This window comes from Alternaria postmessia (genome assembly GCF_024291825.1).
Source record: "Alternaria postmessia strain BMP 2775 chromosome Unknown scaffold_16, whole genome shotgun sequence".
Classification (NCBI taxonomy): domain Eukaryota; kingdom Fungi; phylum Ascomycota; class Dothideomycetes; order Pleosporales; family Pleosporaceae; genus Alternaria; species Alternaria postmessia.
In genome coordinates, this window is record NW_026260089.1 from 174888 (window position 1) to 193638 (window position 18751).

The 18751-nt window shown below is 51.5% G+C and overlaps 7 protein-coding genes across 7 annotated transcripts; 4 read left to right on the forward strand and 3 right to left on the reverse strand.

Annotated features, from left to right (window-relative positions):
- Window positions 1-3078: 3078 nt before the first annotated feature.
- J4E82_003650 (uncharacterized protein) lies at window positions 3079-3873 on the forward strand (the record flags this gene model as incomplete). The annotated part of the gene is made up of 1 exon (XM_051729934.1): window positions 3079-3873. The coding sequence occupies one exon, from the start codon at window positions 3079-3081 to the stop codon at window positions 3871-3873; it is 795 nt and encodes a 264-aa protein (XP_051590258.1).
- Window positions 3874-5528: 1655 nt separating this feature from the next.
- J4E82_003651 (uncharacterized protein) lies at window positions 5529-6215 on the forward strand (the record flags this gene model as incomplete). Its single annotated transcript, XM_051729935.1, has 1 exon — window positions 5529-6215. The coding sequence occupies one exon, from the start codon at window positions 5529-5531 to the stop codon at window positions 6213-6215; it is 687 nt and encodes a 228-aa protein (XP_051590259.1).
- A 773-nt stretch (window positions 6216-6988) lies between these two features.
- Window positions 6989-7765, forward strand: J4E82_003652 (uncharacterized protein; the record flags this gene model as incomplete). The annotated part of the gene is made up of 1 exon (XM_051729936.1): window positions 6989-7765. The coding sequence occupies one exon, from the start codon at window positions 6989-6991 to the stop codon at window positions 7763-7765; it is 777 nt and encodes a 258-aa protein (XP_051590260.1).
- A 109-nt stretch (window positions 7766-7874) lies between these two features.
- Window positions 7875-8449, reverse strand: J4E82_003653 (uncharacterized protein; the record flags this gene model as incomplete). The annotated part of the gene is made up of 2 exons (XM_051729937.1): window positions 7875-8113; window positions 8191-8449. 2 exons carry the CDS (start codon window positions 8447-8449, stop codon window positions 7875-7877), a joined length of 498 nt encoding a protein of 165 aa, XP_051590261.1.
- Window positions 8450-9567: 1118 nt separating this feature from the next.
- On the reverse strand, window positions 9568-13269 carry J4E82_003654 (uncharacterized protein; the record flags this gene model as incomplete). Its single annotated transcript, XM_051729938.1, has 2 exons — window positions 9568-13145; window positions 13197-13269. 2 exons carry the CDS (start codon window positions 13267-13269, stop codon window positions 9568-9570), a joined length of 3651 nt encoding a protein of 1216 aa, XP_051590262.1.
- An 813-nt stretch (window positions 13270-14082) lies between these two features.
- J4E82_003655 (uncharacterized protein) lies at window positions 14083-17445 on the reverse strand (the record flags this gene model as incomplete). Its single annotated transcript, XM_051729939.1, has 3 exons — window positions 14083-16672; window positions 16729-17294; window positions 17362-17445. The coding sequence occupies 3 exons, from the start codon at window positions 17443-17445 to the stop codon at window positions 14083-14085; spliced, it is 3240 nt and encodes a 1079-aa protein (XP_051590263.1).
- A 433-nt stretch (window positions 17446-17878) lies between these two features.
- Window positions 17879-18639, forward strand: J4E82_003656 (uncharacterized protein; the record flags this gene model as incomplete). Its single annotated transcript, XM_051729940.1, has 2 exons — window positions 17879-18464; window positions 18515-18639. 2 exons carry the CDS (start codon window positions 17879-17881, stop codon window positions 18637-18639), a joined length of 711 nt encoding a protein of 236 aa, XP_051590264.1.
- Between the last annotated feature and the right edge of the window lie 112 nt (window positions 18640-18751).

Sequence of the window (18751 nt, forward strand, 5' to 3'; positions counted from 1 at the left end):
TAAGTCCTTCCCAATCCCCATAGTCGAATCGGATCCATGCACCACTAACTTCATAATAGTTTTTCTTTTTAGCACCGGCTGCTGACCCTCGTCCACGACGGCATACCCTCCAAGTTTGGTGTGAACGACATAACCGTAGCGGATGGAGCGGTGACCTTCAATCTTGAAAGCATGCAACATAGATCGCATGCTAAAGGGCCTATATCGTGACGCTTGCAGGATCATTAGCCCGTTTCTTTTCGATAAACAATGAACGAAGTCTATATGAGGGTTGTTGAGGGCGAAGTAAGAAGTCCGCTCAATATCATGGTACAGTAGCTGTGTCGGAGCTGTGGTGATGGAAGCTCTTGTTGCGCGTCTAGACGCTTCGTCCATTCTGTTGAGCGGAGTCAAGGACACACGCGCTTTGAAACTGGCTGACAGGAACAAAGCGGGCCCATCGAGGGTTTCTGGTGGCAAGTTGTGGTACCCTGTCTCATATAATTCGGGGTCGGATCTCGACCAGTGCGCTTTGATGAATAACTGTTATCTTGTTCGGTACACGGGCTGTAACACGAATGAGGCGTAAACTTTGCGAACAAGAGTGTGCTGTACCTTCTTAGTCGCGGTTAAAAACAGTTGCTTAGTATTAAAGTTGGATCCAGCCATGGCCGTGCGGATTTGAAAAGCGCAAAATGTTGCTAAATGTTCACTTACGAAAATCCCGTCAACAACCCGGGATTGGTGGTCGGAGACGAGCTTATGCACGATGGTCCATGGCATAGCAAGGTTCCACCCTTAAAGAGTGCTCGCGAAATCTCCATCACCATATGGTATAGAAGAAACCTCTTTGTCATGGTAACAAGCAAGTAACGGTGGTTCCAATTCTGGGCAGATACAAAGTTCCTTGTTGTAGGAGCTGTGAACCGGGTAATATTCAGCATGCAAAGATCCAATCTTCTCTCGAACCTTATGAGCGATAGCAACATCGCTTCTAGGAGCTATGTCCTTTAGCTCGAAAGCTTTCCCACCCGGGCGTTTTCCATATGTGCAACTTACAGCACCTGTCACGCAAAGCGGCCATATGGAATGCGTGGATAGCAATACCTCGCAGGCCATGGGCAGTAGATCGTTCATACTTACGACACCAGAATAGAGGTGGCAGTTATGAGAGCTCCGGCCGTAGGCGATAGACTGAGCCCTGGGGGATTCCTGTTGGTGTGTTCCTCTGGTGGTGTAACGGATGCAGAGGGTGCGCCGAAAGGTTGTGAGGTGCACATGAGCCGGAGATCCCCATGCCGCAGAGTTACATGGCCCAAGATCCGAGCAGACGCGACCAGCAGTGAATATCAGAGTCTACGAACGTAGAGCTAGTGGGCTGGTGGAGAGGTGCGAAGGTAGGTGAAGATCTAAGAACGTATGCTCATCCACTGTCAAAAAGGCAGCGATGGTAGGAGCATGCAATCAGAGCCAGATCAAATGCCGGCTGATGTTTAGGCGATAGTGTGGGTCTCTCGTCTTCGCGAGCCGAGCTGAGCACACCAATCGCAAGCTGCACGCCTCATGGTTTCATTCCCGACGTCGAATGACTGACCGCCTTATCTCGCTCCGATAAAGCCGCTCTATCATCAGCCTGATAGTCATGCGCTTCGATATGATCGGCATTGATTATGTGGCAGCGGAGAATGCAGTCAGAAGGGTCTTCTGGACGTTGTCGCCGATGCCCACCGGAGTTTTCCCGGCTGAATGCAAGTGAGCGGCACATGCAAATGAAAGCGAGGCGGTCAAGATGCATCGCGGTCGAAACGAGTGCAGCGCACTATTGTGTGCATGACCGTGAAGGCTGAAGCGCGAGGAAAAAGAGCAATTTGGCTAACGGAACACAACAGCAACAATGACGAAATGCGGAGATCGTATCGTGAAGTACGACCGGCGTAAAGACGCTGGAGGTGAGGCCGAAATGAAAGTCGAGCTGGACAAGGCGTAGTGGAGACGAAAGGGGACAGCGCAGAAGCCAGCTAGGCCGTATTCGTAAGCGCCTGATGCTTAATCTCCACTCCTCGGCAGACTGGCCTCACCAATGTTTTCGTCGATTCTGGGGCCACGGCGCCTTGCACAAAGGACCGTCCGGTCGTGCAAAGCCGGCACCGGCGTGAAGACAGCGCATAGAGCATTTGGTGACATCTTTTGCAAACGACAAGGCCGAAAGACATGTTTCGCTGAGGCAAGCTGACGCGCACGTGAAAAGCGCTGTGGGATGTTTGCAAAACTAAACAAAAAGCTGACGCACCCTGCAGGTTCTGCAACACTGACATGCTATAAACACTATTTCGGGATAAGGATCTCCAGAGGCTTTGCTGGAAGCCCCATGCCCTGGTGGAGAACCTCTGTTCAACGGGCAGCACGATAAGGACGCCCCTGAAGATACCCTGTTAGGATCGCCACTTAGAGCTCAAAGGCGCACCGAGCAGAGGCCGTCGAAACAAACGTGCCTTGCGATACTCTCAAAATGGCAGTGTTGTGTTCTTCCGCCTATAGCGCGTGATTAGAACAACAACCGCCGGTCTGGGGTTATGGGCCTGGGTGCAGCAAGACAGCATTAGCAGACACTCGACTGAGCGACCAACGCAAGCCGTTCATTTCTGCAACACGAGAAGCCACCGCAACCCTCCACAGCCAACCTGCCGATCTGGTCTTAGCACCAGGTACGCACGTCCTGCGAGTGGCCAGCGGGGCGGCATGCCAGCTTGGTTCCTGCATTAGCCCTGACATCCGCCAGACCACTTGCAGCGCCCAGATGCTTCCGCCCCTGTTGCGCCGTCCTGGTCCCCCCTTTCAGTGGCCACTTGTTTCCGGTCCGCGCTACCGTGCTGTAATCTCCCTACGGTATATATCATAGCAGCGTGGTCGCCTTGCTGTTTTTCTTCACTTCACAGCCAAACTTTCGAGCTTCAAGTCCTTTGACCTTCGAGTCGTCCATTCGTTGTTACCAACTAATACTATCATTAATAATACACACTCGCCAACTCTCTCAACCACCTCAACCTCCACCAACCAACACTTCCAACTTTACCGTTTCAAGTTCTAAATACCATCAAAATGCGTTACTCATTCGCCGTCGCTGCCTTCGCTGGCCTTGCCGCCGCCGTTCCCCAATACGGTGCCTACCCTGCTGCCCCAGCCAGCACTCCCGCTGCCCCGGCTTACCCTGCCTACCCTGCTCAGCCTGCTGAGCCCTCCTCTGCTGCTCCCGCCTACCCTGCCTACCCAGCTGAGCCCTCCACTCCCGCTGCTGAGTACCCCGCCTCCAGCGCTACTCCTGAGGCCTCCAAGCCCGCTGAGTACCCCGCTGGAACTCCTTCCAAGCCAGCCGAGTACCCTGCTGAGACCCCCTCTGCTTCCAAGCCCGCTGAGTACCCAGCTGAGACTCCCTCCAAGCCTGCTGAGTACCCCGTCGAGTCCACCAAGACTCCCGAGGTTCCCGAGCACGCCACCTCTGAGGTTCCCTCTTACCCTGCCTCCTCCATGACCCCTGAGGTCCCCGAGGCTGAGACCACCTCTTGCTTGAGCTCCACCACCATCACCGTCACTGTCCCCTACCCCACCGGTACCCCCGTCGTTCCCGGTGCTGGCAAGCCTTCCGGTACCCCCATGGTCCCTGGTGCTCCCCAGCCTTCCGGTGGTGCTCCTTACCCATCTGTCCCCGTCGGTGGTGCTCCCTACCCCTCTGTCCCTGCTGGCACTGGTGCTCCTCCCGCTGGCACTGGCATGCCCACCAAGACCGGTGGCTACGTCAAGCCTTCCACCCCTGCTGAGTTCACTGGTGCTGCCTCTGCTCTCAACGTCGGTGGCTTCGTTGCCGGTGTTGGTGCTTTCGCTGCTTTCTTCTTGTAAATGTCATAACATTCAATTGAGCGTGTCCACGGGCAAGCTATGACTTTACATGATACATTGCATTGGGGATTGAAATTCACTGTAAATATCCTTGGTGTCGGAAAGGGTAATTGTAATTAGTCTGCGGATGGTGTTGTTGAAATTGAACTTGAAAAAAAAAACCACTTCTCTATGCTACTCTTGATCGTGAACTTCATTTACCAATCGCTCATATCCTCTACCTACCATATGCCCAACGTGTGTTTCCAGTGATCATAGTCATGCCGACCGTGAATGAGCTGCAGCTAGCTATCAGCACTGAGATATGGCAATCACGTGCGCCCATCTGTGGCAACATATTGTTATCCCGTATCGCACGGCGTAAGGCCGCATTCAACGTAGTGTGCTTGTAGTCGCAGGTAAGACATGGACACGGCGCCCTAGCCAGGGTCAGTCTGTGTTTTTTCGCTCTGGCTTACCGGCGCATGGCTACCATGGGACTGGGTCGCCGCGGAACACGAGTACAGCAAGTGGACATGAGGCTGGCTCGCATGAGAGTCTCGTGGTAATGGCACAGCATTAGATGCGATGACATAACCTCAGGAACCAGGAAGGCTGTTGTAGAGCGCAATGCGGCCCATCTTTTGCTGCACACTCACTGGAGACACACCACGGCCGCGCCATTCCTTCTCTTCTGACACCGACGTCAGTAACTGCTCATCTCAGCCAGTCATAGTTGAGTATCGTGAGAAGCCTCCAATGGGTAGCTTGGGAGCTATGTTTGGACCACGAACTAATTTTCGATAGCTAAGGTGGTTTCATTAAGCGTAGACCGTCGCTGCGAACGCCACCTCTATACCTCTTGGAGGTTGCCTAAGGCCAAGGGCAGCAGGCATCAAACGGGCACTAGACGTTAGGCTTGTTTCTTTCTCGGGGTCTCGACTCGTTCGCGCGAATCTATGATATGGATGCAGGTGTTGCAGCGCTACCATGGAAATACAGAACGCTAAACACGCCCCGCCGATTGCGTCCGAAGAAGTGCCCACTTTAAGCTGAGCATGCCTTGACTGCTTTGAAAGTGAAAATGCCAATATCAAGCTGCACAGAAGATGCCTCCAATAGTCTTGGGAGAGCTTACTCGATGCCCACGTTGACGGGTAGAAAGGTGGGGTTCCGACAACCTTTACTGTATGAAACAGCCATCAGCCAATAGTCTCTCAATACGCTTTTCAGGCCTCTCTGACTTTAGTAAAGCGAAAGCAGAGTCAAGACAGTCGTTCCTGAATACAGAGCTTACTTAGCTAGCTACGTCTCACCTACAAGGCTATCGAGCCGTGCCTGGCGTCTCTAGCAAATCGCATGAGTTGGAGATGTGAGCGAGGAAGCTGTTCTTGGAAACAAGTGAGGCTCGCTTATCAGCTTGCCTGTCACCCATGAGGCTTTTCATCATCTGAAGGGGTAGTCGAGAGCGACAATCGTTACGCGAACGTTAGATTATCGTTGCCAATGTGCGCCAGTTTGGCGACGACAAGCTGAGTTAACGGTATCAAAGAGAGAAGTATAAAGAGAGCGATTGGCCTCTACAGATGATATACGCTCTCTTTGTGGTTCGCAAGCCATAGAACATCTCTTGATCCATCTCCAAAAGTTGTCGAATCAACGTCAGCCATTTTGCCATGAAGACCTTCACGCTTGTCTCAGCCTTCCTGGCTACAGCACTCGCTGCACCAGCTACATTTGCACCAAGCGATATCACACCACGCACTCTGAGCGTCCTGAAGAACTTCGCCAAATGTCCGGCAAATCCTGCCCAACCTGACGGCAGGTTACCCAAAGGAAACAGCATCTCAACCTCAGTACTCGTCCCCATATCTGCCAAGAACCCCGACAAAGCATACCCAGCCACGGAATGGGCGACCGTAACTCCCAAAGATAAATGCACAATCTTCAATCTCGAGCTCGACTCTGACGCCACCCAAGGCAAGATCTGCAATCTTGTCTTCGACTTTCCTTCTCTTATTCAAGCACCTGGTCTTTTCGTCTTTCAAGGCCCTGGTCATTTCACTTTTACCGGTTACGATATCAATGCTGGTGCAGAGGCTGGCGTTACTACGTACAACCACCAACCACGTCCAGGACCTAGCCCACCAAACCCACCGCCGGTCATCAAGCCGGGCAACAGCTATATTGTCAATGGTGCTCCGTGTGGAATTCCTCCTGGCATCGGAAAGGTGACCGTCAGTGGGGCATTGTGCTCCGATGATACAACGTTGACGTTCAAGCAAAGCGATTTGCTGTGTCCCTTGGGTTTTTACGTTGTGCTTACTGATGATCCTAACGCGGGAGGTTATGCGCCTCACTAAGAACTCGGTATTGATTGATGGGTATGATGGTCATAGGATTGTTAGTTCAGTATATAAATTTATTTCTATTCTTACAAGACTCAGCTGTGTCATTTGGTGCATACTTCTTGTGATGTTCGGTACAGGATCTCGAGTGAAAGAGCGGGGTTGTCCGACTGGCTATTAGCCTCAAATCTTTGCATGAGTGCGAACTTCGTCACTAACTCTTCAAGATTGTCCAGGAAGATATGTGTATCCCTGTGTCAAGTGCTTCCTGTATCGTTGACTTTATTGCAAAGCTGTACGACCGTTGGTCGGACGTCTCCGAGGTCCGGTTGCGCTTGCCAATGACGACACACACTCGAATGCGCGAGGAAAGCGTACTAACCCCGACGATCTCTGCAGAGTCAAACACTGAAGTTGCGCAACTCTCTTTAATGGTTACGCCATCATGTGCATCCCTGCAACATGCTGTTCTTACTTGCCAAACCAGGTGCCGGATTCCGAGGCGCGTCTCCGACCTATGTTACGTTTGTCAGCTGCCAATGATTTTGTTCAAATTCTGCTTCAACATCAAGATATAGCATAGAGACACGAGTTTTACCGGCTAGCGATGTCGAGCAGGAGCGCCAAGTCAAACTCCATTTCCCCATTACTCTTTTCGAGTACAGTTAGTTTGTCGTAGCTTACTCCATCCATCTCTGCACCCATACTTTCAGCACCAGACCGCAGGTACCTAGACAACCTTCAAGAACGCCATCTTACACCCCTCTCCGACACTCAATAACGGCGACATGACTGAATACTTCAAGGGAGCAACTTGGTTCTTCTTCGATCTCGACGACACTTTGCACGAGTTCCGCAAAGCATCTTCCGCCGCCGTCGATGCGACGCTGCATATCATCGCAGAACAACACGCGAACCGTGAGACTACGTCCAGTCAACCGCTCATAGCCTCCGAGTTGAAGAAGGAATATACCAAGGTACTTAGAACCAAAACAGCAGCAGCATTCGTAGACGGGAAAACAAGCCATGAGTACCGTGCAGAGCGTTTCCAGGGTGTCATGGATACCTTTGATCTTAGATGTACAGAGCTGCAGATGCAGGTATTACTCGACACCTACGAAACAGCACTTACAAAACATCTGCAGCTTAAAGAAGGCGCAATACCACTACTGCAGGCTTTGAAGCAAAAAGGGAAAAGCATAGCCATTGTCACAGAAGGCCCCCAGGATTCGCAGGAACGTACTGTCGCTGCTTTGGGCTTAGAGCCATTTTATGACAGGCTGATCACGACGAATAAGCTTGGTGTGGCGAAGGTAGATGGGCTGTTTGGCAAGGCGCTGGAGACTCTCGGAATAAGGAGTGGGGATGCAGTGATGGTAGGGGACAGCTGGGAAAGGGACATCATCCCTGCGGCGGAAGCAGGAATAGAATGTGTGTGGCTTGCTGAGAAAGAGCAGAACTGTGGGACAACTTTGGACTTAAATGGTCAAGAGAAACACGTAGCTGTCACTGTGGTCAATTCACTGGGTAGATTGCAGAGTATTATGGAGGCTGAGTCAGGTTAGGCCAGATACTACGTAGGTTCCATCAGCTCATACCAAAACGAACTGATATGGATAAGTACGTCCCAAGGGTTAACATATCTCATCAATACATCACTGCAAAGTGAAAATGTTACCGCGCATCCCGGCTGACATACCACATGGCCTCATGGCCATCACATCTCACCGTTCCTTGCGCCGCCACTTTCCCATCGTGCAACCCCGCGAACCTTTTGATCGCCTCATCGATGATGTCAACCATATCCTGGTTATTCATGTCAAACGAAAACTCGTGTGAACTATTGGGAATGGCACCCATGCTAAAACCGCAGGGCGCATTGTGCATGTGTTGTTGGTAACCTTCTGGTTTGCCTTGTAGAAAGGTTAGCCTTGATGGAATTAAACAAGCGTATATGAGACAAGGAGGGATGGAAAAGTGGTGCTTCTACCTTCTAGATGAACGACCCACTCTCCAGCATCTTGGAAAATACTACTGCAAGCTTCCTGGCATTCCGTCGCGTTGGGTGGATTTTTGGCGGCCAGAGTAGTGTCTACGTATGTGAGTGTGTCGCAATGGCCCAAGGTGCTTTTGTCACCCGTGCAGAAGTTATAGTCTGGGGGAATTTGGGCTGCTGTGAGGGTGATAGCGAGGATGCTGAGGAATATGGACGAGGGTTTGCACATCCTGATAGTGATATGATGCAGCATGGCAAACAGTATTGAGGAAAGTGTGGTAGATATGAAGAAGTCTTGAGAGAAGAGGTACGTAGTATTGATATGATGTCGCTTTCACGCATGAGCACTGTGGGTATGAACACCAGGTACACCATGATAATGACCAAGCATTGGACGAAGCATGAGCTGATGTCAGAAATGAAACAAATATACGGAGAGAGCCATATATTGGCAGGGTTCTTTAGATTAAGCGACGAATCGGTTCAGTCACGGACATGTTCGTCGACCAACAAAAATACAACATCTATACACCCGCTGTTGCGGCGTAACTCATTCACAAAAGCGTAAGCTGCATGCGCGCTTAAAAACCCCTGATCAGCGCGTCGAGATGCTTCAGCTATACCATCCTTGCATATAGCTGGCGTACGTACAGGATGTTTGGCTCAGGCTTTAGGGACTATTCGGGACCTAACGGTTCGTTGTCTCTTTAAGTTCTTACTCTTTTTCATGCAATCGCTCACACCTTCTGCAACCTGTCTCAGTGTTTCTCAGTCTGACCTTGCTGCTTTCTAGCAGCCGAAGTAAAATTGCCAAATGGCTCGTATTCTCTAGATTCTTGTCTCGACACTTCTTCGGCAGCTCCAGTAACTCAGCGCTCTCATCACCATATTGATCAATTATGTCATCCAAGCCCTCCTCAATATTGGGAAATGTGGGTTAATCCTCATGCATATCTGTGCCGAACATCTCCTTGAAAGAGCCCTTGATGTTGTGTTGCTTGTCGTAGGTGTCCATAGTTCCAAACCCCAGTCTCCTTTCTTTAGCAACTTGATCGAGTTCACTAGCCCCATGCGATACAATCTATAGCTCCTCTCTTGCTAGGTTCTTGGTGGTATTACTTCAAGGAACTCAGAAGATCCCAAGAAATGTAGACATTCTGTGGGAAGAGGTTTGATTTACTTCAAAAGTTATCTTCGTACAATGTCTACACCGTCAACACAATGGAGAGTGAGGTACCTAGAAGCATACATCTACAACAAGACAGGTAACAGGATCAAGATAACATTGACAAGCAATAGGGGGTATCCTAACAAATCCAAACCGATCCACCTTAGCAGACGCCGCGCGATGCTTCCAAAAATGCAAGATAACTACAATCCCCCCATCTGACTAACCTCTCCAAACCCCACTCTAGCCCTGCCACCTCCCCTCCTCCCCCTCTTCATTGCACTGCCCCCAGCAGCAACACTACCCCCAAATCCCCCTTCTCGTAACCTCCTTTCAAAACTCGTCACACCACCAACCCCAAGCTTGTTATCTCTACTGCTCTGTATAGGCGGCGCGCTCATAGTACCTAGTCGCGACCCTCTCTCCCGTTCCAGTAATGAGCCCAATGGCCGACGCACAGGAGACAGAACACGTTGTTTCTCAGGGCTAGCAGGTAGTTCAGGACGTTTGGCCCGGACGACGCTGCGTTTACTGGGTGTTTTGAGGTACCCTGGCTTACTGCTTGGAGGAGGTGGCATAGGTGTTCCGGACCAGAAGGTCGACTGTGCGCCCTCGCCGAAGTCGAGGTCGGACTCGTCGTCTTCTATGATGGTGGCTGGCGGTGGCCGAACTGCGGATTGTGGTTGCGGATATGTGTTTGGTCGGCGCAGGATGGAGCCTGGTGGACGAATTGATGCAGGAGAAGGACCAGGAGCGTAGGGTTTGGGGGTGAGGGTTGGCTGTCGTGGTGGTTGTTCTGGTGTGAGGGACAGGGAGAGGTCGAGATCGTTATCTAGACCTAGAGCGCTCTCATCGAAAGCTGTCCATGCCTCTAGTCGTTGCGTTTCGTCACCTGATGGCTGAAAGCCATCTTGCCCGGGATCATTGTCACCGTCGCGGGTATGGAAGTCTCCGTTGTTGCCATCGCCGTCATCGAGTCTTCGTACTCTCGACCTACTGGAAGGCGTTGGACTCGCAGGTCGATGGCCAAGCCGTTCAGTAGCCCGCTCTGCCCAGAAACGAACCATAGCTCTAACGTGCTTCTCAAAGTTTCTCTCAAACAACGCCCTGGCATTGTCTTCTTGTCTTTGGAAGTTCCAAAGTCTCCAGCCCATCTTCTTGAGAGCACCTGTAGCAGCAATCTCCGTGCTTTCCTGCCGTAAAGCCACAGCTTGGTCTTCGAGTGTATGTATAAGGTCCAAGCGTTGAGACCAAATGGCAAAGTAACGAGCGGAAAGTCTGAATGTGTAGAGGCTCATGGCTTGAGCATTCTGTTGGCGAAGTATGAGCGTGTTGTCGTGCCATTGATGCATGATTGCACCACTGGTCTGAAGAGTGCGGTTTTCGATCATGTCGTTTGCTCTTCGTGTCAGCACTGCAATGTGATTTGCCTTATGCCTCCAGTGCTCAAAGACTCTGCGCACAAGATTCGTTTTGACCGTTCTACGGACTTGGGAGTATGTGTCGCGTCTGCGGTTGCGACGTGCATGTTGAGTGGCTTGACTCCATGTCTTTAGTGTATGCTTGCTAAGAACATAGAAGCGCGCATCGGCAGACCATTGCTTCAACTCTTGAAAGTGCGCTAGCCTCTCCTTGAGTTTGTCAAATGTACGCTGCTTGATCTTTTGCTGATACTCGGCTATGATAGCGAACTGCTCCCGTCGCCTCTCCGTAGTGATGGCTTCCATCTTACGCAAGCATGTCCGCATTAGCTGAGCACGTTTGAACTGGGCGAACCGAATCTCCGCAGCGTCAAGAGTGTTGACACGCTGGTTGGTCTTGGTGACCCAGGATAGAAATATTGACTCTTTGAGTTGCCGATTATGAACACGTTGGAAGAGGGATACTCGAGATGCCAAAGTCCATTTGTACAAGCACTCAACAATGACGCGGTCATTGATTCGATCCTCCAATGCTTTGATACGCAGTCTATCGTTCCAGGCAGTGTAAGCGTTGCGTAACACGCGCATACGGTCGACATTGCTTGCTTGACGTGATAGCTGAGCGTCTTTACGCCAATCCTGAAATTTCGCACGAAGCAAGCGACCGTTGACACGCGCTTGGACCTGGCGCGATAGTGGCTCAAGCTGCGCCTGCTTCTGAAGTGTATGGAGTGCCGTTGAAAGGAGGGAGATACGTCGAAATTGGTCCGCTTGTGATTGAAGAGCATTTTCTCCCACTGTCTTCTGCTGCCACATCTGGAATGTCTTCCGCAGCAGCGTCCCATCTCGTCGATCGGTTGCCCACGTGTTCCGCTCCCTCATGATCTCAGTAATCTCACGCCATTTTTGCAGTGTTGTTCTTGCCGTTCTTGTATCATGCCAGTTTGCTGCGCCTCTGTTGAGATACTCATTGTTCAGGGCATTCCACGACTTCCTGACGATTTTCTCTTCATAATAGGATTCGGCAAACTGATCCCTATCACGCACTTCTGCTGCGCGTGTTCGCCATATGCAGAGGAACTTGGCCAGAGCAAAGTGCTGGATCTTGAGCTCGTTAACTGCTGTGATGTCGCGCCACCCATTGAAGAATCGAGTGCGTAGAATGTGCCGTCGCGCCACTGATGTACGCTGCACTTCATCTTCCGCGCACTTTGCCCAATGTGTAAAGGCTTTGGTGAGCAGGAAGAGGCTGCGAGCCTTGTCTGCACGAGTTTCTAGCCGTTCGAAGAAGCGATTGGTCTCTCGACCAGAACGCCTCACAAGCGCTGTGTCTCGTAGTTGCAGGAGCGAGGCTCTGAGCAAGACGCGACGATCGAAGGCGATGGCAGCTTTCTCCATGTCGTCACGCAGACTCATGCGCTCTTGTGTGCAATTACGCCATATTCCAAAACACTCTCTCTTTACCCTGTGTACTCGTTGATGTTCGAAAGTTTCCGCATCGTCCATCAATCGGGTATCTGATAGTCGAAACGGTTCGGGAACATACTGCTGATGTTGAGGTTGTTGCTCCGATTGTCGTAGGCGGCGCTGGTGCGGGGAGTCGTAAGGATCGTTAGGTATCGGCGCATTGACTCCTGGTATCTGAATGGAGGAGAGGTCGAGGCTCGCAGTGCGATCGGTGAAGTCGCTCTCATCTGCATCGTGAGTGCCAGTTCTGTATGAGTGGGTAGGTCCACCTCTTCGGATTCGTAGACTGCCACGGCTCGAGACAGAAGCGCTGCGCTTATGGACTGGTGGTTGCGGTCCAGAACTTGTGCGGCGAGGCGCAGTGCCATTCACTCTGGTACGGGCAGGGAGTTGTGCTGGTCGATATGAATGCGCTTCCGTGTCGGATGTGGCACGACGGTGGCTCCCCTTGTTTCCGTAGCCATTTGGCCCATCCTGCTGCGACACTCTCCTCGGGCGCACAGCCAAATCGCCATAGTCGGTGCCTGCTACTTTGTCTGCCGTCCCGTCAAGGAACGAGTCAAAGCTGCCAGTCCGCGAGTATCGTCCCAAGCTCGCCTGTGCTCCTCTGCGCGTCGCTTCAGGGTGTTTCGGGACACTGGCAACCTCTTCATCGTCAAGTTCGGCGTCAAGACCAAAGCCCTCCTTGACCACGCGGAAAAGGCGCGACATCAAGTCCTCGCCATCCCGTTCATATTCCTGCATGCGCAGTAGGAAACTGTAGTAGAGAGCGGCGTCACTGGGCGATGGACGGTAGTCTTTGATGTACTCATCGTATGCGACGAAGAGAGCGTTGGTAGAGCCATCGTGGGAGTCTTGTGCGCGACGAACAATGTCGTGGATGGCCTCGGAGACTGCTGCGATGTTAGTTTGATTCTGGGTGTAATTTTGCATAGGCGTCCTACCCTCATTCCGCAAAAGGTCGTCGCTCGTTATAGCCCTCGGATCAGCTCCATTCCGGCTCATGGAGGATAGCATTCGTGTACGCGACTCGTTCGTCTCCAGCGCGTTCGCGACAACATGGAAGTAACCGGGAGGAATTATCGCAACGGCAACCCAAAAACAACATGCGTGAAAGTCGTGGAGAAGGCGCGCAACGATGAGGCATCAGGAGATTAAAGTAAAAAGAGATGCTGTTGTGCGCCCGCTTCTGGCGTTGCAGCGACGCGCTTTGTTGTTCGAGTGGTTGGTCGCCCGCGTTCGCGAAGCAGGCAACGCCAAGCCTTTAGTTAAGTGGGCCCTCATCGTTGACCTCATCGAGGTGGCAGTTCGCCATGTTTAGAGAAACATCACAAATCTTGACGTGGCGCGCTTCCTTGGTACATTCCTGCGAGCCCGAGCGAGACAAGATACAAACTATTCATCAAAATGCCCGGCCGAACACGTCCCATCGACAAACTCGCCACAGCGGCAGCAAAATGCTCCAAAGAGGCATGTTAAGCCCCTCGATGTGACCGGTCACGCTTGACACTGCCCTAACGTAATGCAGAGCTCGGTATACGGCAAATGCATATTTGCAGACTACAACAACGTACGAAAAGACATGTGCGTCAATGAGTTTATGAAGTTGAAGGAGTGTTATTTGGTAAGTGTCATCTCTCAAAGTATATAAAGGCATCGACGGCTAAATCCACAACAGAAGGCGTACAAGCAACGGTAGTAGCGGTGGCAGGAGCTTTTTTGACACGTAAGGCATATAGAGGCGTTTTGACATGAACTTCGAAATTTGGTTTTCATTTCTTCAACGATTCATCCCACGCCATCATGCTATCAAATCACATCCAAACGCTATCATAGCTTGATCAATCGCAACATGAAAGTCGCCTTGTGGAGCTCTTGCTCCTCCTCCGCGATGACCTTCTCGTTGCTGTTCTCTGGGATCTTGCCGTCAAGCTCGGTGATGACGTGCTTGTCCACAGGTCTCCGTAGAGCCTTCTCAAATAGTGGACCTTGGTTCTCAAATGCCTTCTCCAAACCTACATTCTCTGGGTCGGCCAGCACACGGTACTCCATGCCTACATCATCAGTCGGCACCAATCCGGCCTTCTTGCGGAGATCTTGTACACGGCGGATGACCTCACGCGCGAGACCTTCTTGCTCAAGCTCTGGGTATGAGGCAACGTCGAGCAAAATGAGGACGTCGTTGTCAGTGTTGAACTCTTGGTCCTTGTTGCTGGAATCTTTGGCCAGACCGCGCTTGACCATCAAATCTTCAGCCTCGAGCTTGATACCGTCCACGACAATTTCGCCGCTCTTCAGGTAGTCCTTGATCTCCTGGCTCTTGAGGTTTGGTAGCGCCTTCTTGACCTTGATAGCATCCTTCTTCAGCTTCTTGCCGAGAACGGAGAAGTCGGCCGACGCTGAGTACTGGACGTTGTACTTCTCCTCGTCGCTTGACAGTACCAGATCCCGGACGTTCAACTCCTCCAGAATGTAGTTCTCCAGTGACTTGATGTCATCAAGATATTGCTGTTCTGGGTGGATGACTACCAAAGTCTTCAACGGGATCTTCAGACCCTTGTTGGCACGGTCTCGGCAAATACGGCCAAGCTCGATGACTGACTGCATGCGCTTAACTTGGCGTTCGACGTCCACGTCAAATAGCTCTTCGCGCACTTCTGGGAAGGGCAAGAAGTGGACACTTCGGTTGTCTTCCACATGCAGTTCCTTGGGTATGTGAGGTTGTAATCGCAGGTAAATGTTGTCTGTGATGAATGGTGTGAAGGGTGCGAGACCGCGGCAGAGTGTGTAAAGAACCTCGAAGAGGGTGTTGAGAGCATGTTTGGTGTCCTCCAGACCGTGCTCACCCTTCAACCGGCGTCGGTTGAAACGAATGTACCAGTTTGTCGTGTTGTCAATGAGCTCCAGTAACCGCGGAACCACGGTGTACAACCTGTATGCAGCCATCTCCTCGTTCACAAACTTCAGTAGCGACTGACAGGACGCGAGGATCCATCGGTCAAGCACGTTCTTGTTGGTCTTGCCAGCCTCAGGGTCGAAAACAAAGTCCAGTTCAGCAACCTTCTTCAGCAGTGACACTTGTTGCTCGAAGAACTGGTAGCTGTTCCATAGAGGTAGAAGGACCTTGGAAACAATCTCCTTGACTCCTGCCTCCTTGAATCGTAGTGTCTCGGCGCGAACGACAGGTGAGTTGATAAGATACAATCGCAGCGCATCAGAACCGTAGTTGCTCATGATCAAGTTAGGGTCGGGGTAATTCTTGAGGCGCTTCGACATCTTCTTGCCATCTTCCGCGAGTACGATACCGTTGACGACACAATTCTTGAAAGGCAGTTTGCCAAAGAGATGTGTTCCAAGAACTGTGAGTGTGTAGAACCAACCACGCGTTTGGTCAAGACCTTCCGCGATGAAATCACCCGGGAAGGACTTCTCGAACTGCTCCACGTTCTCGAATGGGTAATGCGCACTGGCGTAGGGCATGGAACCAGACTCGAACCAGCAGTCAAAGACCTCCTCTGTTCTTCGCAGTACGCCTTTGCCCTCTTTGCTGGGTATAGTGATGTGGTCGATCTTGTCCCTGTGGATATCGGTAAGCTCGCCCTCGTATCCACTGAGCTTCTTCAGCTCCTCGACGCTGCCAACACAGACCACCTCTTTGCCGTCGTCGCTGACCCACAGCGGAAGCGGCGTGCCCCAGAAACGGTTTCGTGACACAGCCCAATCGGGTGAGTTTGTGATCCAGTTGGCGAAGCGCTTCTCCTTGACGAAGGAAGGAACCCAGTGCGAACCAGCAATGTTCTCCAGCATCTGAGGCACAATATCCTGAATCTTGACGAACCACGATGGGACAGTTCGGTAGATGAGAGGTGTGTCGGATCGCCAACAGAAGGGATAGCTATGGAGAAGCTGTGAGTCCACAATCAAGCGACCGGTGCCCTTCAGATGCTTGATAATGCCCTTATCTGCTGCCTTGACATGTTGTCCCTCGAAATCGCGGACAACTGAAGTAAAGCGACCTTGGTCGTCAACTGGGTTTGGTGGTGGTCGGGTGTCAGAGATGACACCATGGGCCTTAGCAACGCGGTAATCGTCCTCTCCGTATGCGGGTGCCTGGTGGACAATGCCCACACCACTGTCTGCTGTGACGTAGGTATCGTTGGCAACCTTGAAGCCGTAGTCCTTGAAGTCCTCGTAGAGGTAGTCGAACAGTGGCTCGTATTTCCAGCCCAACATGTCCTTGCCCTTCAGCTTCTCGACAATCTTAAACTTGGCCTTCTTGGGGTCCTTGTAAAGTGTGCGTAGTAGTGCCTCGAGCAGGATGTAGTGTTTTCCAGATGCTTCGTCGAGAATCTTGACGTATTCAAAATCAGGATGCGCGCAGAGGCCGGTGTTTGAAGGCAGTGTCCATGGAGTTGTGGTCCTAGTCAGGCCGGGTTAGCGCGTGCCAGTCAGATTATGTTGGATTGGGCAACTCACCATGCCAGCAAACATGTGTTTGGATCGTCCAAGAGCGGGAATGTGACGACAACTGCGGGATCTTGAACGTCCTTGTAGTTTTGTGTGGCCTCAAAGTTGCTGAGAGGCGTGGCCAATGCAGTGCTGTATGGCATAACCTTGTAACCCTTGTACACAGCGCCCTTGTCGAACAAGCGCTTGAAAACCCACCATTCTGACTCCATGAAGCTGGTGTCCATGGTCTTGTAGTCGTTGTCGAAGTCGATCCAGCGGCCCAGACGGTCAATGGTCGACCTCCATTCTGTTGAATATCGCATGACAATCGCCCGGCACTTCTTGTTGTACTCGGCGATTCCGATCTCCTTGACAGCGTCGCGTCCCGACATGCCCAGTTCTTTGTCAATCTCATACTCGATGGGCACACCGTGAGTATCCCAACCGAAGCGTCGTTCAACATAGCGGCCCTTCATGGTCCAGTAGCGGGGGATGATGTCTTTGATGGTCGAGGCCAGAAGATGGCCATAATGCGGCAATCCCGTCGCGAAAGGCGGTCCATCGTAGAAAGTGTATGGTTGCTTTCCTTTCGACTATAATGCATCAGCAAGTGTCGACCACACGTGCTTGCCCCGAAGAGGCTGTAATATGGAAACTTACGAGCTCAACCTGCCTCAGGAAAGCGTCAATCTCCTTCCAGCGCGCGAGGATGCGCTCCTCCTCCCTCGGAAACTCAATAGACATGGTGGCGGCGTGAGGTTGCTGAGAGTCGGCCGTGGCGGGGAATCTTTTTCTAGAGCCCTGGAGTTGACTCCTCCGGTCCCCGCCATTAGCGTGACTCAGCCCTACTATCGATACCACCCCACCAAATCAAGACGATACTCTCTCAATCCATCTCAAGCCAGCCCATTCATCCGCGCATTCCCTAAGAATCACGTCTGGGTTACCTTGACTACCATGTCTGCTGCTTTCGTCGTAACTAGAAACGTCAGAGCATACTCGCCATGAAACGTCGCATGGCTAGGAAGTCGTTGTGGCTCTGCGGCATCCGAGCATGAATTGAAACATTGACAGCTCTAGTCGATTATGAAGCAAGATACCAAGCCAGCGTGGCAGCCGCCAAATCTCATTCTCTACTGGGCATTTTCATCACATACTTACTTACTTTCGATTGACGATGCAGTTTCCAATATTACTCGCCGGTCTTTTCCTTGCACTCATCACCACATCAACCGCCTGGACTACTAATCCATCTCTTAAGCTTTGGCGAGGTGGCGATACCTTCAACACTACCAGGCAAATCGAAATCGACAAGATATGCAGACGCCTACGTACATTGACAAAACTCAATGATATCGCGAAAAATGACACCGCGCTGGACGCGACGAGCATATCTGCCAAGCTTGCCCAAGAGCGCATCGACTGGATCAAAAGCAACCGTGCCGATATAACCGCCAAACTCGAAGAATTGCAATCTAACTCAACTCTCACAGCCGAATGTGACTCTCTCAATGCGCAGCGTGACGCTTTTCGCGAATGCAAGGCGTTAAACACGTTGGAAAAGCTGGTAAACTCGACAAATGGTCAGACTGGTCTCAACCAAGGACCCACTGCGAACTTCCTCAACGACGAACAGAAGCAGGGGTTACAACAAAAGTTTGAAAAGGCGTTGTTGAAGCTACAGGAGCTCAAGGCTAACGCTACGCTGATGGGTCTCTGTAACAGCGATGCCGTGTTGCAGCAGAACGGCGCAATCGGCAGTCGTAAGTACTCTCCCAAATCTGCATGTTCCGATGTGTTGACATGCGAGTAGAAGTGGTGGACAACAGCGGCGCTATCGGTATGACGAAGAGCGCTGCAAGTAGACATGTACACAACACCGAGAGAGTGTTTTCATTGTTATTCTTGGTGGTTCCCATAGTCGTGTTGACAACCTAGACATTCCTGTTGACTGACTTCGGACGACACATCGATAGCTACTTTCGTCTGACAGTACTGCACAGATACTTGATTAATACTATATAGAGGCTCTGTTAGGATGATATCGCGA